The 27,097-nt window shown below is 38.1% G+C and overlaps 4 protein-coding genes across 6 annotated transcripts; 3 read left to right on the top strand and 1 right to left on the bottom strand.

Moving 5' to 3' along the window:
* Window positions 1–56: 56 nt before the first annotated feature.
* Window positions 57–4,436, top strand: LOC148739297 (cysteine-rich protein 1-like). 3 transcript variants are annotated; one of them, XM_088749740.1, is made up of 5 exons: window positions 57–832; window positions 963–1,129; window positions 1,429–1,523; window positions 3,195–3,327; window positions 4,333–4,436. In XM_088749740.1, the coding sequence occupies exons 3-5, from the start codon at window positions 1,516–1,518 to the stop codon at window positions 4,357–4,359; spliced, it is 168 nt and encodes a 55-aa protein (XP_088605866.1). In that variant the 5' UTR covers window positions 57–832; window positions 963–1,129; window positions 1,429–1,515; the 3' UTR covers window positions 4,360–4,436. The 3 variants fall into 3 exon arrangements, with proteins under 3 accessions (XP_088605866.1, XP_088605864.1, XP_088605865.1); XM_088749738.1 differs by lacking the exon at window positions 963–1,129; XM_088749739.1 differs by lacking the exons at window positions 963–1,129; window positions 4,333–4,436 and adding an exon at window positions 2,136–2,199 and having other exon boundaries at window positions 3,195–3,267.
* A 2,501-nt stretch (window positions 4,437–6,937) lies between these two features.
* Window positions 6,938–9,190, top strand: LOC111347000 (cysteine-rich protein 1). The gene is made up of 3 exons (XM_022954250.2): window positions 6,938–7,103; window positions 7,377–7,471; window positions 8,865–9,190. Exons 1-3 carry the CDS (start codon window positions 7,061–7,063, stop codon window positions 8,958–8,960), a joined length of 234 nt encoding a protein of 77 aa, XP_022809985.1. The 5' UTR covers window positions 6,938–7,060; the 3' UTR covers window positions 8,961–9,190.
* Window positions 9,191–9,328: 138 nt separating this feature from the next.
* LOC111346986 (uncharacterized) lies at window positions 9,329–14,396 on the bottom strand. Its single transcript, XM_088749736.1, has 6 exons — window positions 14,139–14,396; window positions 13,548–13,653; window positions 12,713–12,861; window positions 11,642–11,697; window positions 11,281–11,529; window positions 9,329–10,230 (listed from the first exon to the last, which is right to left on the bottom strand). The coding sequence occupies exons 1-6, from the start codon at window positions 14,226–14,228 to the stop codon at window positions 10,020–10,022; spliced, it is 861 nt and encodes a 286-aa protein (XP_088605862.1). The 5' UTR covers window positions 14,229–14,396; the 3' UTR covers window positions 9,329–10,019.
* A 33-nt stretch (window positions 14,397–14,429) lies between these two features.
* On the top strand, window positions 14,430–26,949 carry LOC111347008 (S-phase kinase-associated protein 1). The gene is made up of 7 exons (XM_088749737.1): window positions 14,430–14,578; window positions 17,913–18,012; window positions 22,639–22,709; window positions 24,037–24,180; window positions 25,246–25,315; window positions 25,692–25,762; window positions 26,609–26,949. Exons 2-7 carry the CDS (start codon window positions 17,916–17,918, stop codon window positions 26,642–26,644), a joined length of 489 nt encoding a protein of 162 aa, XP_088605863.1. The 5' UTR covers window positions 14,430–14,578; window positions 17,913–17,915; the 3' UTR covers window positions 26,645–26,949.
* The last annotated feature ends 148 nt before the right edge of the window (window positions 26,950–27,097 follow it).

The raw sequence follows: 27,097 nt of genomic DNA, 5'->3' as shown, positions 1-27,097 counted from the left end.
AAGATTTAGCACAGCTAACCTCTCAACCTTAGATAATCTCTTGATTCTCGATTTTAATGCCTTTGGTTAAAACAAGAGTTGGCTGTTTTTCCCTTCAAACTCCGGTAGATTTGTATTGTGACTGTAGCTAGCCCAGTCCGTGCTCGGTTAAGTTTTCGCGCAATTTTTCGATCACGTGAGCGATGTGTTTTTCTCTCGCGGATCGTAAGCTAGTTCTGATTCAAACCTTTACAAGATTTACGGTTATTTGGCGCGTTTTTTGTGGTCCATTTCGCGATCCCAAAGGCTGGACAAGGTAAATAAGTGTATTTTGTGTTCTAAGCTTAATTAGTTTCCCTATTGTATTTCATTTCGAATTGTTTTTACGTGTTTTTTATGTAGCGTCGTGTGACGAACTTTCGCATATGTCATTAGTGTACTTTTTCGGTTTATTTTAGTTTTACGTCTTCTGTCGAAGTCAGTAAACCTACCTGCTATGACTACAGTGACTTTTTCTTAATTCATGTGGTCACACGTATTAAGGAAAAAGGAAGATTTTCGTAAGGCTGCACATTCTGAGTGACCACAACAACATGAAAGACTTACGTGAAGAACAAAATTGACCCTCTTTCTATCAGCCGCACCCTTTCATTCCCTGTTTCTTCCCTGTTACCTTCACATTGCTTGCTCCCTTGTGATCATGGGATAGGATATTTACTACAAACGAAAGCTCCCGTGTCTTGAACGTCACGAGTAATTTGCTGCTGTTTTGTTACATTCTTGAGCGCCTCTTTTTACCGCATTTGCTCCAAAATGACGAAGTGTCCGACTTGCGGCAAAGAAGTGTACTTCGGTAAGTTAAAGATCCCCTAGATTCAATATTTCGTTCGCTCCCGTGGGGTTTATTTACATCAACACAACTCGCATGAAAACGGCACGCGCGCTGTTCAAATTTCTGTCAACGTAATATTTATTTTTTTCAGTATCTGTTTTGTCCTCTTCTCTTTCTTCGCTTTGAATTTCATCAGTTTTGACTTGTGGACTCCTAATTTGACGCTGCAGTTGGAGAATTGTCGTCAAAATCCTGTACAGTAGCTGAAATGAAGGAATAACAATACGTACAGATTTGGAAAACGATTGGCTTACGCAGGTCGGGATATCATTTCATGCAGAGTCTTCGTATACGAATAATTTTCTTTCGGTATTGTTGCTCATTTCTATCCGCAAGCCAACGTAAGCTTAGCTACTTAGTTTATTGGTCAAAGCCTCATGATAGGCCTCCAAGATTAACAGTAAACTGTTAAACAAAGTCTGTGTAGCGAAGATTGTTAAACTAATTGAAATAGTTGTCTGTGGCGAAAAAAGATCATGGATTTATTGATCTATCACATTATCGCGTGTGAAACCCGTCTGTAATCGAAAACTCTCTCTCTTTTACTCATTTTTCAGCTGAAAAAGTGTCTTCTATAGGAAAAGACTGGCACAGGGCTTGTTTAAAATGTGCAAAATGCGGGAAAACGTTGTCTTCTGGTGGTCATGCAGAGGTACATTGTCTGTTTCCTTTCAACCCATCTTGTGCTGCGGTTTTCGTTTTAAAGTTCGGAATTTAAAGAATTTATCTAAAGTTAATTTAAACAGGGGTGATTAAAATGAACTCCATTGTCTAATTAGAATTATCGAATTCCCTTTTGCACACCTTCAATTTGATAAGATAAACAGTTGTTTGTGAACATTTTGACTACGATTTGTAATTAAGTTTTTGTCATGTCCGAGGTTGAAATATTGGCATCTTTCAGCCAATCGGAAATTCGAATTTGCATTCTTACGCGTTCTTCTTCGAGTTTGTCATGCATCAATTGTGGTTCAGTCTTTGTCGTTTTGTGCCGTAAAACAATTAAAAGATTACAGGGGCTGTCTATGATTTATAGTACAATGGAGTAAATTAAGAATTTTAAACCTCTCCACAGGAGAGCTATGAATCAAGGGTACAGTCAATTCCCCTTTGCTTGAAAAATTTTATAATCTGTTGAATTCATGTGCCTTGAATCTGAATCGTTTTCAAAGCTGAATCCACTGATCTGATCAATTGTATTAATGGTTTCCTGTACAATATTCATTAAATCTCTCTCAAAGGTTTTTCTTTTTTTTTTTACTAGGGCCTCCACCCTACCCTGAGGGGAATTCCAATTGTGCGACATACCTTCCTTCCCTCCCTCAAAGGTTTTTTCTTCCGTTTTTTTTTTCCATTTAAACCTCAAATCTGCCTTCTCATTCTTTTTTTTTTTTGTTTTAATTTATATCTCCACCTGCTGTGAGGGAAATTTTAAGTTTGGTTCATACCTTCCCTCTTTCCCTCACATTTTTATTTCTCCCTCTTCTTCATTTGTACCTCATCTCTACCTTGAGGGAAATTCTAATTTAGCTTCCTATTTTCCCTCAAAGTATTTTCAATTAAACCTCCATCCTTTATTGAAGGAAATTCTTTTATTTCTTTGTACTCTTCTGATGTGCTTCAAAGGTTTTTTTTTTTCATGTGAATCCTCAACCCTGCCTCAGGGAAATTCCAATTTTACTTCTTATTCTCCTTTGTTCCCTAAGGTTTTTTTCATTTTCTGTTGTTTTTTTTTTAACATTTTGAACCTCCACCCCAACCTAAGGGAAATTCCAGTAAAACCTCACATTTTCCACACTTTCCCCAAAGTGAATGATTTCCTGTAGAGTGGGTATAGAACACATTGCACCTCCTCACCACCCCACTTCTTAAATAAATTTGCATTTTTTTTCTTTTTTTACAGTGCCAAAATACTAATTGAAAACAACAGATTAATGATGCTTTTCATTTTCTCCACACACATGAAATTACTAGCAGTTGCTCCACATCTCTGGGATGGCTGGATAGTCCTTAGCAGCCCCCACCCCACCCCTTAGGAAAGTAACACTGTGGCAGCAAAGTGTCATGTTCAACTTTAACTCCCCTGAGTGACAAGACAGAATTTTTGGTTGATCCAATACCAAATTCTCCAAACTAGCATTATAAGAATTGTATGGCAGACAGTAAGGAGAATTACTAAAGAGATCTTGAGTGTGAAAGGGTCAAAGAACTCAACTCAGTGACTGAAGTCGGAGTGTCAGTGCAACCCTTTTGATTCTAAAGTTGCATGACACTGTGTCTTAAACAGATTTTGCTCAGATAATTATTTTTTGGATATTTGTAGAAGGGTGGTAAACCATACTGCCATATCCCATGTTACAGTCACTTGTTTGGCCCTAAAGGGTTTGGTCATGGTGGAACAGAATCACACACATACAACTGAGATTGCTAAGCTGTCATCCATGAGTAGCATTTTGGTAAGTGAGATTCCAAGGTACATAAACATAATTATCAAATGACCCCCTATGGCACTGTGCGCACATAGGAAAAAGATTAGGCATAAAGTTTCCACATGGGGGCCATCTGCAATAACTTAAACCGGCAAGCTGCAAACTTAAGAAGAAAGAAAAAAAAAAGATAGAATGACGGTCATATGATAAATTGCTTATTGACTGGGTTAGGTCAGGCAGGACAGGAAAATATTTGGCTCTTGGCCATGAATTAAATTTAGTTACCTTAACTTTTTCCCCAGCTATCTGGACTGAATTGGTCACAGCTCAAGAGTGCTGGTAGACATATTCATGGGCTAAAAAAAGGGCTCCAAAGCATTCTAGTTAGCTCAATGGATAGAGCGCTGGACTGTTGTGCAGGAGGTTTGAGGGTTTGAGCCCCGGCCAGACCAACACTCGAGGTCTTAAGATAATTGAGAAGAATATGCTACCTTTCTATAACATCAAGGAATGGTTAGGTATTTTAGTCTTCTCGGATAGGGACGAATAAATGGAGGTCCCGTCTCCTGCAGGGTTAGGGGTAGGAGACGTTAATTTCCCAGGCATGAGATTACTTTGTACTGGATGTGCTCCCCTGGGATGGAATGGGTGGGTTGGGGTTGGTTTAGGCAGATGAACCTAGTGGGGGATTATGTGTCCTATTGTTCTCTCGCCTTTACACCCGTTAACCCCACAAGACTGATTCGTATCTAATTTCTCCTCACCCCCAAATCAAACATTGAGGTCAGAAGGATAACGAAAGGGAATGCTAAAAGGGGAAGCGTTTGATCTGTTAACAAATTCGCTTTGTCAGTACCATAGGAAAAGTATAGAGAACAGTGCTGAGAATATGCACTTAGATGTTAGGGCACTGAGGGTTAATCTAAGTGTCCATGGGCTGGGCTCAGTAGAAAAAGAAAACTTTGTGAGAGACATGATTGTAATTTTGTGAAGCTTTATACAATTATTAGTGTTTTTTTTTCCCTTTTACAGGTTGGGGAGAGAGTGCAATTTGGTTAAAGATACAGTTTCTCTACGAATATACCTTTGTTCACTTTTTGGAGTGATACAAGAATAAAGGTTGTTGACAAAATAAAGGTTACTTTATGGCAGAGTCCGTCATTTTACAGTAGAGTGGGGGAAGGGAGGAGGGAGGAAGGATTGGACCTTGTAAGCGTACCCTCATCCGCGCTGCGCCACGAACGTTTCTTAGCCCGCGTAAAAGTTCGCGGCTAAGAACAAATAAAGCTTGGTGAGAGGTTTGCGAGGGGACCAATACTCATGGTCTTAAAATAAGTGAGGAGAATTTGCTACCTTTCTATAATCAAGAAATGGATATATATTCTAGTCTTCTGGGATAAGGACGAATAAGCCGAAGGCCCCGTCTCCTGCAGGGTTAGGGGTAGGAGACGTTAATTTCTCACGCACGAGATTACTGTGTGGTGGATGTCCTCCCCTGGGTGGGATGGGTGGGTGTCGGCTCTGAAAAGCCCCTATGGGGAGTGGTCAATTAACCTATGTATGTATGTACCTCTGGAGATAAAATGCCACAGTATTCCACTTGGAGTATAATATGTACTCAAATTCAAAGCTAAATCCAATCGCGAATTGCTCAAACGTAGTTTTCTCGCTTCAAACAGTTTTTGTCATAGAGGAATTTTCAGTTGGGCCAGTCAAAGTGTTATCCAGGAATGCATTGGTCTTGCTTTACTATAACCCATGAAAATTCGCGCCTTCCACTCAATCCATCAAATGCAAAACTGAAACTTGTCGTGGCTTAGTCACCGGTGGGTTTTCCCGCGCTTCAATCGGCCTGCTTGTTTCTACTTTGAGTTCTCATTGATGCACCACCTCTCAACCAATCAAATGCGAAACTGAAACCAATCGCGGCCTGGTCAGCAGTGGATTTTCCCGTGCTTCCGTCGGTCCGCTTGTCTCTACTTTGAGTTCTCATTGGCTGGCTTCTTGTCATGTGACATTTTTGTCCTGATTGGTCGTTGTGGTTACTTAGATTTCACACTCGCTGCACTCAATCGAAATGCGCACTGAGTGGGTCTGACATTTTCCTTTCCCCCGATCGGGCGCAATTATTAGTTCAGTTTTGCTTTAAGACACAATCGAAACATGCCTCTGAAGTACATGTGAATCGTTTTGGCGGTAGTATGCAGATAATAAAGAATAAGGCACATTTTTAAATAGATGTGAATTGAAAGAAAGGCTTTTAAGCCTTGAAGACAGTCTGACTCCGCTTCTCTAATCAATCCTATCGAGGCACTTGGCTGGAAAAGTTACCCTCCCCCTTCCGGAGGTTAATACAGAGCCTACGTAAATCCGAGAAGCGTGGGGCTGACTCAACGTTAAGTGTAAGACCAAGGAGGGTTGTGGGATACCGGTATACACTGCGCCGCAGGACACTCGTTTTTCCGCGCGCGGGGAGATTCGAGACGTGTCGAGGAGAGAGAGTTCACGAGGACTGATTAGTTATCAGACCCCTTTCAGACTTTTCGCCGGCTGGCGTTGTTCAAGGCCTCATCCACGGGCAAAGGAACACTCGTGCTCGCAGTCTAGAAACACGCCGCTGGGCGTAGTCTCGACACAATACACACCATACTGAGTATAACAAAGCACGCTTTTTCAGTCCTCTCTGTTGAATGATCGACTCTGCGAGAGGCCTTTGACAAATCAACTGTTTTCATGACAAAACAAGTTTATTTTATGCTTTCAAGCGCACAACTTAATCTGTGGCGACATCTTCAGTCGCTAGACTGTCATAATCTATGTATCAACGTTTTTAAATCAACGTTTTCTTATACTCAACCTCTTGTATTTGTTGCGTTTCATTTTTTAGTCTTAAGAACGGTTTGTACGATTTTTAATTCAGTTTAAAATTCTGAAACCTCGAGATACAGATGGATGATCCTGTGTTATTTCGTATGTTAATTTTGAGAACGCATAATGCCCATAAAAGAACTCTTAAACATTAATAGATGTTCATGTAATTTTATTCACAAAAATTTGCGATCAATGATGTTCTCATTTTGAAAAGAAGTGTTTGCTAAAATGTTCTTCTTTCCTTTCGTCTCGTACAAGTGGAATTACTAAGAAAAGAAAAAGGAAAAGGATACTGTAACTAGTGTGCGTTATTTTATATAGGCTATTCATAAACTCGTGAAAGGTTCGTTGTAAAAATCTTGCAAGCTCGTATTCAACATAACTTGTCCATAAAAATTTTCTTGAAAAAAGGCCCTGGGCAAGTAGACTACGAGCAATTTCCTCGTCGCGCGAGTAAAAAAACTCAGCGAAAAAAAGATTGATGTTAGCACTAACATCATTTTCTTTTCAGCTGAATTTTTGTTTTACTCGCGCGACGGATTTCGCCGAAAAGGAGGGACAGTCTACTGCATGGGAAAACTATATATTTTATTATCCAGAACGAGACAAGTTAGGTGTATAAACCAAATAGCTAAATTATGATGCTCATTCAAAATTTATCTATCTCGTACTTTCCTTCTCTTTCCCCTCGTGTTGGACGCGTTACCCACTCGCATTCTTATTGGATGAAAAAGGTGATCACACGGCGAAAATATATGCAATTTGTATTCAAATTGACCGTAACAACAGGCAGGTGCGTGTTGGGAAAATGCCAAGCGATCTTGATTTTACAACCAGGAAGAAAGCATCTTAAATCTGCTTTTAGAACGAACAAGAATCTTTCTGGACCATGTCGCGGAAGTGTCCAACTTGCGACAAGACCGTCTACATGGGTATATATACTTTCAACTTTCAGTCGATCATTTGAAAATTTGGAATCTGTTTTGACTTTGACGCGGCTCTTCCTGAATGGTATTTTGCATACGCTATGTGAACGAATGATCAAAGCTAGAGAATTCTTCGTCACGTTTGATTTTTATCGATGCTTCTGGCGCTAAATGAAAAACGTTCTTAGAACGTTTTTTGTTAATGGAAAAAAAAAAAATCCAAGATTTTGTTTTTATATGGCCACGATCTCATATCCACATCTACCATTTCTTTGACAGGCGAGAAAAAAGAGTCGCTCGGAAATTGGTATCATCCTTTGTGTCTGAAATGCAAGAAATGTGGCAGACAGCTTGCGAGAGGAAGTCACGCCGAGGTCTGTTGGGTTACTGCACTTTTCCCCACTATTTAAGGCACTTTTTGCTTTGAAAAGCTACGATTCCGATTTGATGCACTATTCAATACAAAAAATATCTGAAAGTTCGCTTTTGTTTATATATAATATCGGATATCGTGACTTGAACTAATTTACCTATAATTAAGCTAAAGGTGGCAAACCTCACCTAAAAAAATTCACATTTTTTTTAATCATGTTACCTATACCTGGGGTGAGTCAACATGAATTTTTATAGAAAAGTCAGCCATCGAAGGAAGCGAGCCTTCAGAGTTGCGACTTGGAGACTTCTCGTTTTATCAGGAAACAATGAGACTCCATTGCTCATATACAAAATGAACAGAGATAGTGAACTGCACCATTGGAAAATTCTTACGATCGTAAAGAGGTGCTAAATAAGAAAGTATTGAGGGTATTTACATTAAAAAAGTTAAGTGCCTAAGGGAGATTAATAATCATTTAAGGTAACTGGCGACATTTTCTGAAGGGTAGGGGATTTTCGTCTAAGAGAACTTAAGCCTCCTCTTCCCCAAGCTTCCCTGCCTGTGGTGAAGTCAATGTCGCGTGTTAGTCCCTAATATCAGACACCTCAAGTTATACTTGTCTCCAGGGTCGCTCTCCCCCCCTTCCCGCTGCAGGGAGGGGAGGGTGAACAGGAAGAAGAGAGACCCTGTAAGCGAGGTTAATCTTTGGTCTAATTAACAATTGGTTCATGCTTTAGCGTGCACTATCGAGTTATGGAGCACGCGGGAAGTTTGGAGAGCACGAAAGAAGCGTAAGAGTTGCCCGAGGCGATAGCCGAGGGCAACTCTGGCTTCTTGAGTGCTCTCCAAACTTCCCACGTGCTCCATAACTCGATAGTGCACAGCTGAAAGCATGAACCAATTGTTTTGGAACATAGCCGGTAGAATTGTGCATCAAATCCGACGGGAAAAATGGACAACGATATCAGTTGAAGCGAATCGTGACGGCGCTGATGCCGAGTCTCCTTTTCCTTTGTTTTTCTCTTTTACTGCCTCATTTAAGAACTCTAGCCCAAGGGAAAAGGTCGAAACATTGTCTTCGTTTTCGGACTAGTAGGCCGAGTTTCTGTTTGTATCCATTATTGTCGCGAAATATATTATTTTTCCCGCGCTAACAATCGGCCGCTCGCGCGAAAAAAAAATTTCTGGCGAAGCGATTTGCTGACGCTGGCAGCGTGCACTATCGGGATTTTGAGCACGCTTACAAATATTGAATTTGATTGCGCGGTTCTGCTAGCTATGTTCTAAAAATAATTTAAGCTGGAGAGAGTGCCTTTGAGCTAAGGTCCGTGAAGGATTTAATATATTCGCTTGATCTTCTCCGAGTGGTAACCGTGCATTTTGCTTTTCAGCGCAAGGGCCAGCCATACTGTCATAACCCTTGTTACGCTTCAGAGTTCGGTCCAGGAGGATTCGGACATGGCGGGACGGAGTCACACAAATACTGACACGTGACTGTTTTGAGTAAGATACCGACTGTAAACATAGCTTATTCTTAATATAATGGCAAGCGCTGTTTACGGCCAAGGGAAGGACTACCCCTCTCCTTGTTTTACACACCCATCGCGTTCGTCTCGCGCTTGCCGAATCTCTCGCCTGAAAACGCAAATGAGCGCACCTGTTCAGCGGTCTACTTTAAGCTTATAAAAGAATAAATGATATATCTTCAACTACCTCAGCTATTTTCATTTGTTGATTTGTGCAGGGTCAAAGTGTTCCCAGGTCAGATAGATTGGTGAACCATACAAAAACAGTACACTCGGCATCAGTATAGCCGATGGAAACTTTCACTGACGTCGTTAACAGACACAGTCTCTAAGAGTAAAGAAAATATTCAACTTTTTAATTAAGTATCTTTGAGCCATGAGTACACAAGGTGTTGATGTGTAAGTTTGTTCGCGCTTCGTAACACATTACGATTGAGCGTGCTGCCGGGTAAAATGGATCCTCTCGTGCATGCCCAATGTGTGACTTCTGTGTTGCCGCGCGCCAATTTCCCGCGTAAAATATTATACAGAAACTGAAATGACAAAGCTGTTTTCAAATCTCTCTGGCGTATTTTGCGCGGCTCCCAGTATCACGACAAAACAATTTTCATGGGCTAGCGTGCGAGCGGCCTATTTTCCTTAGCGCTGTAAGTGCGTTTCTCCACCTGCGGGAAGAGTTAAGTCGAGTAAGGTAGTGGTTTGCTGGGGGTCTGGCACTTTAAGTCATCAGTGCCAGAGCACTTACAGACCTCTCACCAGCTCACGTTGCTCAAAGCTTAAAGATTATCGCAGGTGATGAAATGCGCACCCTGAAGCGCTGCTAATAAGGGCCTTCTCGCAGGCTATTCATGCCCTGATAGATATCATTGTAATTTAGGCAGTGCGGTCATATCTTTTAGGGTCAAACAGCTGCTCTGCTATTAAACAAAATGGCTCCTCTTTTATTTCCCACCTATCTACCTGGAAATTTATTCGCAATATAATGACTTTATGTTTACGAAACTAAGGTAACGTAACCAGCTAGTTCGAGAGTGATATCGCTTGCCATTGAACCGGCGAGCAGTCGTGGATTTCAAATTGTAACTTATTGGAGAAATACTTCTTACACACGTTGCACTTGCATATAAAAATAGAGCTTTGTTCCTGCTTTCTGTCTTCTTCAAGATTTGATTTCAGTCGTGGTGGTATGTGACCCGCACTAAGAAAGTCGATATGACAGTCAAGAATACACCTGGAAGTGTAAACAGTCATCAATTCGTTAGAGACTTGCGAGGGCGATATCCACTCCTTTCGTACCGACAGTCGTTTCGAACCCACTCGTTTCGTATCCACTCATTTCGTACCGACGGTAGTTTCGTACCCAGTCGATTTGTACCCAAATTAGGTCGATTCATACCCAGTTTAAATAAATGAGGTAAGTTTCTAAAGAAACTGTGGTGCTGCGTCGGTGGGGGTAACAAGGTAATTTGGTTTTATTAATTAAGCTGAAATTGTAAATTGGCCACCGTAAAGAGTTAAAAAGCTGACGTTTCGAGCGTTAGGTCTTCGTCAGTATTATTGGTATGGGTTCGCTCTGACGAAGGGCTAACGTACCCAGTTTGAGTCGTTTCGTACCCGAACCGCTTGTAGATTCATACCCACTCATCCATAGTACCCAAACATTAATTCCAAATACCTCATGTCGATTGTTGTGTACGACAAGATAGTAGAGTCAAGTGAGTAAGATACGAGCAAAATTCTGTTACGTGCCTGTTGTGACCTTTTTAATAAAGACACTCACTCATCACCGAACGCCGTGAAGGTTAAGTGTGGTATTTTTAAAAGAACAGTCTATTGTTTATACTTGTGAACAGCTGGTGTAAGATTGATAATATTTCTCCCTTTGTTATTAACGGTAATAAATTCGTTTATTAGTTGATTATATTCTTACTTAACTAGATTAAATACTAAACAAAATAAATACTTAACAAGGAAATCATACTTCATTAGTATGGGTACGAAACCACTCAACTGACTGGGTACGAATCGACCTAGCTGGGTAGGAAACGGCTGGGTACAAAACGATTGAACGTAAACGAAGCGTCAGAGTGAAAAAAAAAAAATAGCAGCGTCAGAGTGAAAAAAAAAAAAAAAAAAAAAAAAGAAAAAAACCAGTGGGTTTGGGTTAGGTTGGGTTGGGTAAAGATCGCCTGAAATTAGTCACCAATCACTTTTTGGTTCAAACGGTTACAATAGAACAGAAATGTGTTCAAATTCTTAGACAAGACGAAGCGATACTTACTTGATGGAGAGTTCAAATAACGTAGACACTTCAAAAATAACAGGGCTTTTGTCCTCACAAAACCATGGTTTGAAGTTGCAAAATAAGTTTTTCCTGCCTTTTCTCTTTTTTAAATAATCTAAAATGGATTGTAACCCTTGTTCTACGATTTCTGGTGGAGGTGATGTTAAAGGATTCTCTTGAACATCGAGATGTGTTAGACTCTGTAAGTTGAGAAGCTCTGTTGGTAAATAAGTAATAAAGTTGCCCCTGCAATTAGGAAACAAATCAAAGATTGATTGTTACGACTTAGCAAAGTAAACACAGGAGTATTTATAAAAGCTGGTTACTAACAGTCAACCTCTGCCCTTTTCGTAAGTACCTGACGGAAAGAACTTCCAGAGTTGGAATATGTGCAATGATTCTTGGAAAACTTTCCTAGAGAAGAGAGAGAAACAAAAGCCCTTTGACTTTTAGAAGTAACAAACATATAAGTTGAATACATTACCCAGCAGGTGGGTGAATAAAATATATATATGCATTATTGACTATGTTCATATTTTTGCATTTTTATGGACCAAGATGAAGTCGAGGTTCATAAAAATGCAAAAGAAGAATGAGGCTAAAATCTAGCCATCTTGACCAAACAAACTTGGTCAATAAAGGATTTATTATATAGCAAAATGATTTCGCTTCAATCAGAACTCAGGATTTGTATCAGATTGCTCACAGGTGCTGTCATCTATATAATAGCATGTATTTATTGACCAAGTAGAATGGCTGGACTGAAAAATATGATGTATGAACCACATGCAATGGGGTCTACATGCTATGAACACGCACAAATTATCTTCCCGTCCAGCCTTATCTGACACATACAGTCAATAAACATTTTATCATATCACAGCCACTAACATTTTTTGCTTACCAACATTAGCGTCTGAACAACTGCATACTTACCCCTCTCTTAAACCATACAACAGTCAACTGACAACAGGTTAGGGTGAATCTTAGGTTAGGAAAGGGGTGGGTGCACACTTGACCCATTTTTCCTTTTCTTTTCAATCAATGCTAGTACCCCAACTGACTATAAATTATGGTGAACAGGGATTTCATTAATTTTGGAAGTAGGCATATATGAGGACACCAGTAGGTGGAAGACAGTTCATCGGTAATCAAGGCAGATGTCGGCAGTTTTTCTCTTCTGTCCATTCAACATGGTACACAGCGAACCAATCATGTTGTTGATTGAATTGTTAGAACTTGTTACAAAAATCAACCAACAACCAAAAAGGAGACAAAATATCAACAGAGGACACCTTCATTGATGCCTGCCTTTAGAATATATTGAATGTTTTCCAAAAAAATTTTAAATATTAATTTGATATTAGGTACTGCAATCAATGAGTAGCTGATTAGTAAATTATAACAATTATTTCAGATAGGTACTTACCAAGGCATTAAATGATAAATCAAGCTCACAAAGTTGTCTAAGGTAAATCACTGACCATGGAATATCAGTCAGTTGATTCCCACTCAAAACAATTTTTTTAAGATTTGAGAAGGAGCAAAGCTGAATTGGAATTGAATGAATCTGTTTACCTTGGAGGAAAAAAAAAACATATTGAATGATTGAATGCTGATCGACTGAAGGAAATCAAGCAGGAGATGTTGCCAGATACAGTCAACCAGACAATAAAGGGGAGAATCATGATTGATTCTACTGTTGTGAAGATGATGGTGACCGTAAGGATAACAACAATGATGATGGTGACTAAGATGATGATATTGCAGATGAATGGTCAGGCATGAACTGTCTGGGAAGTCAAATGAAATGCTGGACACAACCTTGCAATGGATAAGCACACAGGCATTCTTTTGAGGGGAGTAACTGTACTCCTCGTCTTTTCATTATTTTTAATAAACATACGAATGATAAATATATCTTATTAAACAAGCCCGAGGGCCGTACTGGGAGAATATTGGCCTGAGGTCTTTACAGTACAGACCGAGCGCAGCGAGGTCCGTACAAAAAAGACTGAGGGCCGATATTCTTCCAGTACGGTCCCGAGCAAGCTTGGTTAATAAGAGATTTATTATACGACTGAAGTTCAAAGGGACACAAGTGCGGTATCATTTGGGACAGTGCCCGGTCCAATACTTAGAGAATATTGGACCGGCAATAGAGCATTTTGATTGGTTGATTTTAGTTATTGGCCCTCTGACTGCCCGAGTCGTGTAATAAATAATAATATTACTAATCAATATTAATTGCTTTATTGGCACACCTTCTAGAATAAACTGCTGAACTTGAAGGGGATATTTGTAAGCCTTCAATATCCTATCCATGTCTTCTTCTGCATCGGATGTGAGCTTCACATCAGAAAATGATATCTAGAAATCAAATGAAAAAATCTCGTGAGACACCCTACCTTTACTACAATAGTGTGAAAACAGCGCTTAAGAGATTTGTGACTGACCGTGGACGACCCTTAATTGCAAACTCAGGTCTCTTATCAAGTGCCTGACTAGTTAGAAAAATTTGGGTTTATTGTACTTATCTTTTGTTAGCAATCAATTAAAAAAACTGTGGGTATTTTTGGAGGGTTAGCTGTTCCTATGGAAAGTTTGAGAACAAATTTATGAATGACTACACCAGAAATTTCGGAGTAACAATGACTGCTTAATTAACAAGCAACTAGTATTGGTTAGATTTCCGCATAGCTCCGTACTATTCTAAAAAAAAAGCCGTGGTCTCAAGGCAATCAGTTGACGGACGAGCACCGAAGATTTAACTGCATAGTAAACAACATCTTAAACTTATCGATTAAAGAGAGAAAGTAAACATATATCTCAAAATCATAAACAAGAACAATTACTTTCACCCTCGTGGAATTCGAATTAATCAGCTGTCCTCTACCAAATAAGAAGGAAATTATCCTTCTGAATGGCTCAAGAATGCGATCCATGAAAGAAAGACTCTAAGTCTAAATCAAGACATGTTGTCATTTCAAAAGCAATGGGTCACTTCTTTCCACGTGGAACATTTTTCATTGCAGTAACTCCATAAACACCTCGCGAAATTTGCTGATCTTAGCGTCTATCCGCCATCTTTGTTTTGCCACGTAATGAAGGTTGTGTAAAAGTCATTGAAACATCTCTAATTACCAGGTCTCCCACGAACGATAACTTACTCGACGAGGAATTGTGGGTCTGTAGGGTAGGAAAAGTTGATTGTTAATCTAGCTTTCATCACATTCCATCCAATTTATTGCCATTAACCTTCTCGCAAAAAGAACAAAAAGCTTGGATAACTAAGGTATTGTATGTTTTATATTTAATTCTTCTGAGATTCCGATTTTCTGGGCAGATTTGTGCCGTTTTTTCTAGCAATCATGTGCTGCAGAATAGTACCATCAAAGCGAAATATTCAAACACAATTTGAGCTTCAAATTCTAACGTTATAGCATTTTTTTTAGAAAACCCTATGTGCACTTATTTAGGCCTGGTTGCTTGGTTGTGCTGCAAGATAAATTCGGTGCCATTCACATGTTTTTTTTTCATTTGTAGATATCTTTGTATCAGTCAAATTTTGAAGGGTACATCGCCTCTGCTAAATTTTTGTTTACGTGCGGTAAAGTAATGTATTTAAAGTATGAAAACCGAAACAGAGAAAAACTTCAGCCTTGTTTAGCTTGGGAAGGTTTTTCATAAGGTTGACTAGAAACTCCACCCGTTTTGGTGTGCCTAAGTTGTAAAACTCAATCTCAACAATCAACACAAGTTTATGATATCGTTGATTTAGAGTGTTGTCAGCTGCTTAATCATATTCATAACTTGGAAATCTCAAATTTGAATTTTTAGTTTCACTAATTTTCATCCTCTCTCTAACTCGCCAGTTGGGTAAGCTTCCAAAGAATGAACCTGCCCTGGGTAGATTTTAGTTACTGTGATGCACAATTGGTACACAAGGGGAACTTTCTTGAGAGCTTCTCTAAAGATCTGGCTCTGGTTGTTCAAAGGGCGGATAACACTAACCAACGGATAAATCGCTATCCAGCGGATAAGTGTTACCAAAATGTACTGTGCTATCCAGCGGATAGGAATTTATCCAGTGTATAGTGTTATCCATCCTTCGAACAACGGGGCCTGTATTTGATTTTTGTCACAGTTGCATCTGACATTGACATTCTTTGCACGAAGAGAGGGGAGGGTGCTGGTTAAAATTGAACTTTTCACATCTTGCCTTCACTAAGGGTACTACTATTATCAAGAAACTGTTAGTACTTGTTTTCACCCCAAAAATAACACCTAGTTGATAATCTACTGCATTAAAACATTATAAGCCTTCTTACCAATGCCAACATGCCAACTACTCAAAATTTCCTGGGTTAATTATATGTCTAGAACGTCAGTGTGAAAGCCTTGCAAAACGTTGGGTCTCAATTGTGTGATTTATCCTTGAATTGTACATTTCTTTTTTTGTGACTTGATCAATGCAAAACTGGCTTTAACTCCAAAGACTGCATCTAGATATTGGAATTGTGAGATTTCAAAATGAAATTTAATAAAAAGCAATTGAACTTCATGTTCTGCTATTCTGTTCTGGGGCCCGTTTCTTGAAAGTCACAGCAACTTAATGGCCCTATAAACAAAAAGGACTGGTTTGGCTGCCAGAACCTGCTTTCCTATCCTTTAAATTTTTATTTTAAACATGGCTTTGGGCCTGTCAAGTTACTGGAACTTTTGAGAAACGGGCCCCAGAAAACATACTTTTACCCCAAACTACACTACACTCAGTCTAATCAGCTGTTAAATTTTTAAGGATACCAAAGGATTTACATGTAGGCAGTTACTGCCTACATGTAAATCCTTTGGTAGGTACATGCAGGAAATTTTACCGGTTGCCGCCTGAAAAGGAGAATATATATAACAACTTTATTTAAATAATAACATGTAACATATTATTATTAAAAAAGGGTTATAGAAGGGAGGAACTTAATCCTCATTGTAAACTATACCCCAGATATAAAAATTTAATACTATGCAATATACATATACATACTGAAACATTTTACATACAGGCATATATCTATATAAATATAAAATCTAAATAAAGAAGACATATCTAAGATAACTATTTTGTTTAAGATTATAACTAAATAATGTATAATACATAGAATAATTTAATTTTTAGTCATAGACCTAGTTAAAAAATGTTGATTTAAGAGCTTTCTTAAAAGCATCAATTGAGTCAAGTTCAACTACCGACGATGGTAAACTGTTCCATGTGTCGATATGTCTGTGCCAAAAAGAGTACTTAAAGATGTCTGTACGGCTAAATGGTTTATATAGTTTAAACTGATGACTTTTTCTTGATTGCCTGTTACTGAAAGATATGTAATTATTAGTGTTTACAGAAGAGTGTCCTTTAATGAACTTAAAAAGCTGAACCAAACTAAGAAACTCTCTGCGCTGAGCTAGTGTCGCTAGTTTCAAGGATTTCAGTCGGTCTTCATACGGAGTGTCTTTATCAATGATCCATCTTGTAACGTTCCTTTGCACGCATTCAAGTTTTTCAATGAGATATGCTTGGTGAGGATTCCACGCTTGACAAGCGTACTCGAGTATTGGACGGATCATGGATCTATAACCAGTAAATAGAGCCCTAGAGTGAGATCCAAATGTCCGCTTGAGTAAGCCCAATAATCTGTTCGATCTTGCAACAACAGACAGTACGTGGGGTTTCCAAGATAAATCACTGGAAAGAACTACCCCAAGATGTTTGTGTGTAGATACTTGGGTAAGTAGCTTGCTATTAATAGAATAGTTGCACGGAGAGGGAGTTCTAGCCCTGGTGAACTTCATGGACTCGCATTTGTCAGCATTTGTTCCTAAAAGCCACGAACCACACCAATCAGTGACTTTATCTAGACTCTCCTGGGCAGTGATGGACGTTTGAGATGGAGTACAGTAATTATAGATTAACATATCATCAGCAAACATTTCTGCAGGACTTGATAAAGATTCAGGGATGTCATTGACGTATAGGATAAATAACAGGGGGGCAAGAATGCTCCCCTGTGGAACACCAGATGTGACAGGCGCCCAGTCAGATTGGCAGCCCTCAATTACAACACGTTGAGATCGACCTTGGAGAAAATTGGATAGCCAGGAAAGTAGAGAGCCGGTAATGCCAAAGCGTTCTAGTTTGAGTAGAAGACGGTCATGAGGAACTGAGTCGAAGGCCTTTTCGAATGCTGCTAATGTGAATGAGAATGCTGCTAATGTGAAATTTCCACCTTAATCATAGTTTGTTAAAAATCTGAATGCAAGCAAAAGGCAGGTCAAACTTTGACATGTTCTGTGAGTCTTGTATTCAAGCTCAAATAGAAAATACCAAGTCAGGGCTTGACACTAACTTTTCAACCTACTAGCCAAGTGACCTAGGGACAACTTAGATGTTCAAGCAATTTTAGTTTGTTTACTTGCCAAACTGGCTAGTGGAAATAAAAAACCACTAGCCAAAACTGAATTTCTACTAGTGTGGCGAGTTGGCTATGGTTAGTGTTGAACCTTGCCAAGTGGTGAGTGACCACAACACATCAAGAGACATAGTAAAATACTAACGTTATTAATAAATTTCTCTCCAGATCATGCCAAACATAAAGTTACAGAGCTCAGATGGAGAAATATTTGAAGTAGATGTTGAAATTGCCAAAGCATCCGTAACAATCAAAACTATGCTTGAAGGTCAGTGTGTTTTAAAAGATCACAAGTGCAGATCATAAAAGACTCAATTTGCCCATTGCTTACGCATGATAGAAACACAAGTGTACAAATGGTCTTTACTGTTGGGTCTTACAGTAAAGCTCTCAGTCTATCTACTAATAATCTATTACATAGTATCTAATAATAATAAAGTTAATAATAATAATAATTATTATTATTATTGAGGAAACTTTTTCACAAAAAGTGGTTTTTGAAAAGGACCTTGAAGATTAAGACTAAAATATACACATAAAATTATAAGAAAATAAAACAAAAAAAACTGTATTTATCCATGTACAAGTTGACCCCATTTTCAAGGTCAAAAATCGGATTTTTCATAATTTCTAGTAAAGAAAAATTCAGACCGATAGAAATTTCCCAAATAGCTGATCTCTTATTTCTGAGAATCTATTGAAAACACGGTGAATTAAAAAGAACTGCAGAGCAAAATGTAACTGTGTGCTGTGAAGTTTAGTAGCACTTGTTTACATAATAATAATAATAATAACGGTTTATTCACAGTATATCCACATAAAAGGTGTGGGTCTCAGTGCTTTCAGAAAGCACCAATGGCCGACGAAAAGTGTCGGCTACTTCGCTCAGAGAAGTCGGCTACATTTTCCCTAAATTTAAATAATTAAAGAAAGATTCTCTGAAAACTAAATATAAATTCATTTTGATGGGCTTATATGAACTTTTTACCTCAATTTCAAAATTAAATAATTATCAAAAGATTGGACGCAACTCGTTGCTCACGGCACTCGACTCATTGCTCACGGCACACGACTTGTTTTGGAGTGGTGTTAGGATGCAAGAGCTTTATGAAAAATTTAACTGCATGCAAAGTATGTAATCTAATTACCGTCCGTTGTTTATCGTGTTCAGGAGTTCATTGGGACCTGATAAATCGAACCTTGAATGAAAGCTGCATTTTCTTGAATGACAACCTCATGGGCATGTTTCATGGTATTACGAAAAGAACAGAACGAAAACAAATCGGACGCTCATTTAAGCGTTTTATCATTTTTTTCCATTCGCATTTGAAGTCAGAGTTAAAAGCTGCAACTAATTGATCTTATCACGGTTGCTGGTGCCTGTCTGGCAGGTGTCCTGGTGGGTAGGCAGAGAAGCTTGGAATGTTTTTCACCCGCGAACTGTTCATGGGTTCACGGGAAAAAAACAAAGACAAATGGATTGAAGACTAAAAACGCAACTGGATGCTTTCTCACCGGTAGTAAGTGAATCTGTTTAGCTACATTGTTTTTAGTGACAATGACCTTAAACTTCCAGGAAATGCATGCAAACTCCCATTTTCAGCTTATTAGTATTGTAAAAATAAAAAAAAAATGTTGCTGTTGATAGGGAGTTTAAAAAGTAAATAAATAAAAAATTATAGTAAGAAGTGAAAAACATGTTACTTGAATGTATTAATATTAACAGATTCTCTTACTACCTGGCTAAGTGCATTAAAGTCATTTACAGCATGATATTCGATTCTTTGTTTCTCCCAGTTCCTCTTAATGCTGGGGAGTCTAAGATTATTTTTCTTTAATCACTTATTTTCGTATTCATCCAAGGAGGTGATGATTCCTTCACACGTCATCTTTTGACAGGTGTGTGATCATCTGCAACTTCTGAAAACAATTTGTTCCAAGTCAGTAAAGCATCATCAATATTGTTTTCATTCTCGACGATGTGCCAGGGAATATTCTCAAGATCTTCATTAAATAAATTTGCATCAACTTTAATTCTTGTAAGAGCGACACATCAACATTCTTGGTTGAACATTTATGTGAACACTGGCCTTCAATATGCAAAACACCAGGTAATGGTCGCTCAGCGGAATCGAAATAACACCAGATTTAACAATGCAATGTTCGTTATTGACAAAGATCAAATCAAGCAGGGTCCATGAGGTGTCAGATATTCGAGTAGGCTCATTTACTAGTTGAGTCAAATCAAAAGTGTGCAAAAAGTTGAGAAGTTCTCGTTTATCTTCTTAGTCAAATTTGAACTTGGCATCAAATTAGCATTAAGATCTCCTAAAATGGCTAAATCTGGTTTTTCAAGATCAACGGCAGGTACAGTATCTCGCAGAGATGAAAGAGAGGTTTGGAAATCAGCATCTGGTGCTCTATAGGCATAGCACAATAGCACTGGTTTGCATTTATCTCGAATTAATTCAATCCATAAGCATTCCTGACCACCAGTATTGATATTGTTCTGTAAATGAAATGCCAAATCTTCTCCAACATGTACAGCAGCTCCACCATTCCCTCTTTATTGCCAATGCGATCTAGTCTTATGCACACAAATCCAGAGAGTTTTATTTCTGCATCTTTTGTAGAAAAATCCAGCCAAGTCTTGGACAAAGTTAGTATGTCAAAAGTTTTGTTGTTAATTCCCTTAAGACACAAAGGGTCGATTCTATTTGCGAGACTTTGTATATTCAAGTGTGCAATCTTGAGATCTCCAGTGGACTTGATATTGCCAAAAGTCTGATAGCTGAGATTAATCTCAATGTCACCAGCAAGAGCAATAAGAGCTAATGCAAAACGGGCGCGATGAAAAACCTTACAGAACATTACACTCTTCAGCCGTTCATTAGACTCTTGCCTTCGGGTCAGTTTGTTTTGATGAGATGAAGCACCCGCAACTTTAGTCCCGCAGTTCATTTGGGAAGCAAAATCTCTCTCTCTGTAATTAAGTATAGTGCCCTCCTGTAAATCCAAGAACCTGTAGCTCTTAAAAGTGATGTAAATACAGAGAAAAACACATAAGCTTGCAGAGAGCTTGAAGCAGCGACCGACCACCATGATGTTAATCATCACGCTTAATACTTTTTTAGCATTCCAAGCAACATACAGCACTGTTTCACCTTTCCCTACATCTAGGCAGTCTGGAAAGCTGCACAATTCCAGAACAAAAAATCATCTTTCAAATTGATGCTCTTAATCCCAACAGTATTAGCCAATGCTTTTTATTCAACCAATTTATTCTAACTTGTATTTTTCATATTACCATGTTCCCACCATTAGCACATCTCTATCTTTCTGTATAGAAACCATGTACAGTACGACTCAAAATTTCTCTATTTGCTCTGATAAAGGGCTAATACTTAAAAGGTCAACTTTAGAAACTCATCAGGGTGGCCAATTTTCTTTATCGATTCAGTTGATAAAGCAGTAAATGGTTTGAGCCCGAAGGTAACTTGTGAAAGTGTAGTGTGATCATCCGGGTGAGTGTAGTCCTGAGAAGGACTGTTGTTGGTGGTGTTGACTGACGTTTCAACAACCTGTGTGGAAGTCATCATCAGAGTGAAGTGAATAGCTTTTGTCAGTAGAATGTTCTTAGTCCACTCCATGTTCTTAGTGAAGTACACAAACTGCACTAAGGACTATATTTATGTTGTGGTACCTACCACTTATGCAGCACCAAAATCTCTTTTATTAGTAACTTACCCCCTTTGTTTATTTTTTTTTTTTAAATCTGATTTCTGGAAAGCTCCATAATATCTCTACTGTATTAAACTAAAGGTCACAAGCATTGATGAAATTGATCACTAACTGAAGAAGCTCTTAATTCAATTAATTCTAAATATATAAAAATCATATATGTGTGCTGCGGTTTCATGAAATGTATGAAAGCATTCCTCACAGTAATAAACTTAACTTATCTAGTAGGCAGAAGTAAGGCCTGAAAAAAAATTCAGGCCCATACAGAATTTGAACCCATGACCTTTGCAATACCAATGCAGTGCTCTACCAACTGAGCTAGCAAGCCAACTGGGAGCTGGCCATTATGTTGGTTCGTATCAAACCTGTCAAAGTGATATAAATCAAAGAATTTTTAATATATGAAAATTATATAATTTTATGTGTACTGCAGTTTCATGAAATGTATTGAAGTGTTCCTCCTTACACTGGTATCACAGAATTCATGAGTTCAAATCCCATATGGGCCTAAATTTTTGAAATTTCAGGTCTTATTTCCACTTACTAGATCTATAGGTAGGGTTTATCAATGCAAGGAACACTTCCATATAAATAATGGTAATTGAACTGAGTGGAGTGCAATTTGGGCTGAAATCATATATGTGATTTCAAAAGCAAATGAGCACACAGCGCGAATTCAATTTGAAATTACAAGTATGATTTCAGACCAAAATTGCACGACACAAGGTTCAATTACCACTTTGTTACATCCATTTTGAAATCGCCCAAATACAGGACTTGGTCAATTCAAATATTTTACTGATGCAGTACTGAGCCGGTTTTTAAATAAATAGCGGAACCGGAAATGCTTTTACATCTTATTTTGTATGCAAAACAGAAAGACTTTGACATCATGTGTCAAAAACTCAGTCAAGCATAAAATGCGATTTAGAGCAAAAAATGGTGCGATTCGTGAATAAATCACACCAATTAGAGCCAATCAGATTACAGGGAACACCAGTGATTTCAAAATGGATGTAATAAAGCTCTTTATTGTAAAGCAAATTCTCCTTGCCAGTATCTTTAGTTAGGATTTGTATAGAGGACAGTATGGAGAATATGCATACTGGTGTTAGAGTGTTAAGGTTTAATATAATATTAATTTCCATCACAGATCTTGGCATGGATGAAGATGATGATGAACCTGTCCCTCTTCCTAACGTAAATGCTGCCATCCTCAGGAAGGTAAATCTGACAGTGTAGCAAAATTGTTTAATAATTACATGTAGAATGCTTGTCTTGCACTCAGATTATCATGGTCTTTGCCAGTAAATAATCCTTTAACTCCCATGAGTGATCAAGACAGAATTTCTATTTGTGATAAAGAAAAATATCATTTAAGGGATTGTTAGTTCATCCCACACCAAACTAGGGGTCTCAAGGTTACCTTGCACCTTCAGGGGTGTCTCGTGTACGGTTTAAACTGTAGATATCTAAACCCCTATATCAAATTAAAGTTTATAGGACTGGCTATCAGACTAAACCAAAAATTTTGAAAGAAATGAATTGTTGAATTTTTCACGACTTCTAAATGCGAGCACCTGAATCACCTTTTAAGAGCTGCAAGTCAAGGGAATTTGTTTGATTGCTCTCAAATGTTGACAGTAACTAGTTTTACACATAAACAACAAAAACTAGTCTCCGAATTTTTTATTTCTAGATACTTTTTTTCCAAGAGCGATTTTTGTACGATCACTCCACATTTTTTTAATCTTATTTCAAAAATGTTCTGTAACTTTTCACTGAAATTGAATATGGCAAATCGCAGACACGTTTTTTTAGCGCTTTGGCCCCGGAAATGGAGGAACACATTAAATAAGCAAAAAACAAACTTTGCTTTAACATGTAACGTTCAAAAGGTTATTCGGCGCTCGCATTTAGAAGTCGTGAAAAATTTGACAATTAATTTTTTTTCGAAATTTTTGGTATAGTCTGATAGCTAATCCTATAAGCTTTAATTTGATATAGGGGTTTAGATATCTAAAGTTTAAACCGGATACGCTACATCGCTTGCATGCAAGACACCCCTGAAGGTGCACGGTAACCTTAAGTAAACTATGACAGCGATAGCAATGGGGACGTGGAAAAACAAAAGATCTGATTGGTAGAACAATAGCTCAGCACATGTGTTTCAAAACTTAGTACATTTCGTAGCCATCCTTTGCAAAACAACGAGAAATCACCAAAATTTGCATCGTCTGCAAACCGAAACTGCAACGGCAAATTATTTTAATTTCCATTTGGAACTCAATGCTACTTTTATACATTAGGTTGAGTTTCAGGTGTGGCACCATGTGAGAGGGTGAATGCATGCAGCCATTTTGGAAATTCTAATTAAATTAGAAATTCATTTTTTAATTAACGTCTTCCAGGGTATTGCTGTCCTCACTGCTTAAGGTCCCTATTGTTCGAACTAAAAATCGTAAGGATTGTATGGTAGACAGTAAGCATAGTTAATGAGATTTTGGAAGTGAATAGGTTAATTATAATAGTAGTTTTTGTCATTTTGAAGGTTATCCAGTGGGCTACACATCACAAAGATGACCCACCCCCCCCAGACGATGACGAAAACAAAGAAAAGAGAACAGATGACATTGATCCTTGGGATCAGGAGTTCCTCAAAGTTGACCAGGGAACACTTTTTGAGCTCATTCTGGCGAGTTTGATTCCTACATGAACTTATATTTAAGTGATAGGGTGGGGGGATGGAGTAGCGCAATTGTAGTATATATGTAAGAGTCAACATTCATTGGTAAAATCAGTATTGCTCAGAAGTAAGTTGACAGTCATGACTTGATACTCAATCCTCAGTAGTTGGAACTATCTAGAATCGAGGATCAAGATTTGAGGTTCAACTATTCAGTATTGAGGATCCAATATCAAGGATCACGTCACTTGAAGAATTTTTGGAGGATCTTGATCTGCAGTATTGAGAAAACGATTTATATTATTGCACGGAAAACAGTAGCAAAGGATAAAGTGCTTAACAGGCAGCTCTTCATCAAACACACAGACAGCTCACAGATATGCATAATGCCCAAGAAGTAAGCTTTAGACTCTAAGGAGAATTGATTTGAGATCTGGGGAATTTAAGGGTGTAATTTCAAATTTGGAGTCCTGGAAAAATCAATCTAAGTCCAGGAAAAGTCCTAGAAAAGGTTCTTGAAATTTGTGGCTGAAAAAGGGTATGAACCGTGTTTACAGGCAGCAGTAAACCCTAGTAAGTGGCTTTTATTAAAACCCCGGGCAAAGTAGTGCTGAGAAATGGGGATATTCTTCACAACAGATTGTGAAAACAGATTTCTGGGTCATAGCCAAAAAATTCTCTGATCTCCAATGCTACCTAAAGGAACTGGTTACTATTATGGTTAGCATGTTAGAGACCTGGTTGGTTATGTCATGTTGGAAAAGAAGAAGAAGAAGAAGCCAACTGGATACAAGAAATAAAATTTGTTTTGAATCACCACCATAAACATCTTTTTCTACATCACAGTGAATTCTGTTTCTGTGGTTAAAATAAACTGAGCAAGAATTATCAGTTTCTTTTTCATTGAGCATACCTTACTAAATTGTAAGTACTAACAGTACTTACGCGGCAGTAGTATGTAGCCCTCAGTTCACTTTTATTGGTCATAAAAATTCCAAAAAAACATATGAGGTGTGTATGGTGTTCTTATTAACTTTGACTGTAGTGATTTAGAATGTATGTTTCCCATTGCAGGCTGCAAACTACCTCGATATCAAAGGTCTTCTAGATGTCACATGCAAAACTGTAGCAAACATGATCAAAGGTAAAGTAGATCTAACACTTTTTTGTTGAAATGTGATTAAGATGTTTTTTTTTTTTTTTTTCTTATTGGCATTTTATTAACCCCTGGCAAAGTGAACATTGTTTGTGTAGACCTGGAAATGTTATTGACAAAATTGCATGCTCCTTCTGTAAATTTCAACCATGACTCTTTTAGTTTTGATTGGAAGACTATGATTTATTTCTTGAGTTGTGGAGAATTGTAGTCATTCTAACAACCTTTATGTTGAAACACGTATGGAAATTGTTAGGAGAAATTGTTTATATGTCATTGCTTGGAGTGAAAGGGCAAAGCTTGAAAGTGGCTTTAATGCAACTTACCACTTGGGTCATTGCCTTCTGTTTTTTTTTCCTATCAGGTAAAACTCCTGAGGAAATCAGAAAGACATTTAACATTAAGAACGACTTCACTCCAGAAGAAGAAGAACAGGTTGGATTTTATATCTTCCCCTTTAGAAAAATTGCAAGCAAACAAATATTTTATGGATGAATGAGCAAAGAAAGAAAAAAATTATTTTGATGGTTTGAATCCTGAATTTACAGTTAATCATCTGAGCCCAGTTGTTCAAAGGGGGTGGGTAACACTATACAAGGGATAAATCGCTATCTAATGTATAAGGAATGGCATAATGTACTGCGCTAAATGTACTGCATAGAGATTTATTCAGTTGATGGCGTCATCCAACCTTTGAACATGGCGGCCTGGTGTGACCATCTGAATGAGACTGTTGCTGTCGAGGATGATGACTGATGTTTTAACTTTTGAGCTGACATCATCATCAGACCCCTGTGTTCAGTTCATTATGTTCCAAAATGAATAAATGGCTTGATTGGCAGGCTGAGGAACAGCCAAAGAGACAAGCTCACAAACAAATAAGCAACTATATCTTAAAAAAGCACGCAAAAATTATGCAAGGAAATAGTCCAAAATAAAACAAACAAATGGCATGGTTTGAGCCATCCATCGTATGACACACACGTGTATGGACTATTGTAAGTATTGCATTTGTGAATATCAAGGGGAGTAGAAAGAATTTTGTGAAAGGTCTCTGCAACTTTACAATGGCAAAGGGATATTTTTTAATGCAAAACTAAGGATTAATAGTGCAGATTGTATCTCAAAAACCAGTTCATTATGTGCAGTTTGTGGTATCTTTATCTTATGAATGTCACAATCTCAATCTTGGATGAATCAGCAAACCAAAAATTTAATCTGCTCTTTCTGGCCAGTAGAGTAACCATATCTAACATATCTCACCTTCATTTTTCATGACAGGTTCGCAAAGAAAATGAGTGGTGTGAAGAAAAGTAAAGTTGACTCTAAATGTGCCGTCTTTACAGAAAAAAACAAACAGTTTAAGAGCATTGGGATGATAGCACTCTTTTTATTAACCCTATGGATTTTATAGTTCCTAAACAGTTTGTGTAACTTGTACCCTTCTTGAGTGTAATTCAGTTGAAATTATGCAGAGTTCAACCTGCCTTTAGTTTGATAATTTTCTTGAGTAGCCACAGCAAATGTATATTTTGTAGCTAAACTAGGTTCATGTGCAGGGAAGGTCATAAATTACTTCATTATATTTGACTTGTAATTTATAATAAAAGAGTGCGTCTGTTTTTCTTTTGTCGTTGTGATTGTTTACCACCACCTCATCTCTAATTTATTTTGTTTACCCCCTTAATATCCCAACTTTGTTATTTTGTTTATGTTTGAGAATACTCAAACGTATAGACCACTTTCATGAATGGCTGCCAGATTAATATT

This window comes from Stylophora pistillata, chromosome 2 (assembly GCF_964205215.1).
Source record: "Stylophora pistillata chromosome 2, jaStyPist1.2, whole genome shotgun sequence".
NCBI classification, from domain to species: Eukaryota; Metazoa; Cnidaria; class Anthozoa; order Scleractinia; family Pocilloporidae; genus Stylophora; species Stylophora pistillata.
This window is presented reverse-complemented; position numbering and strand designations above follow the sequence as displayed.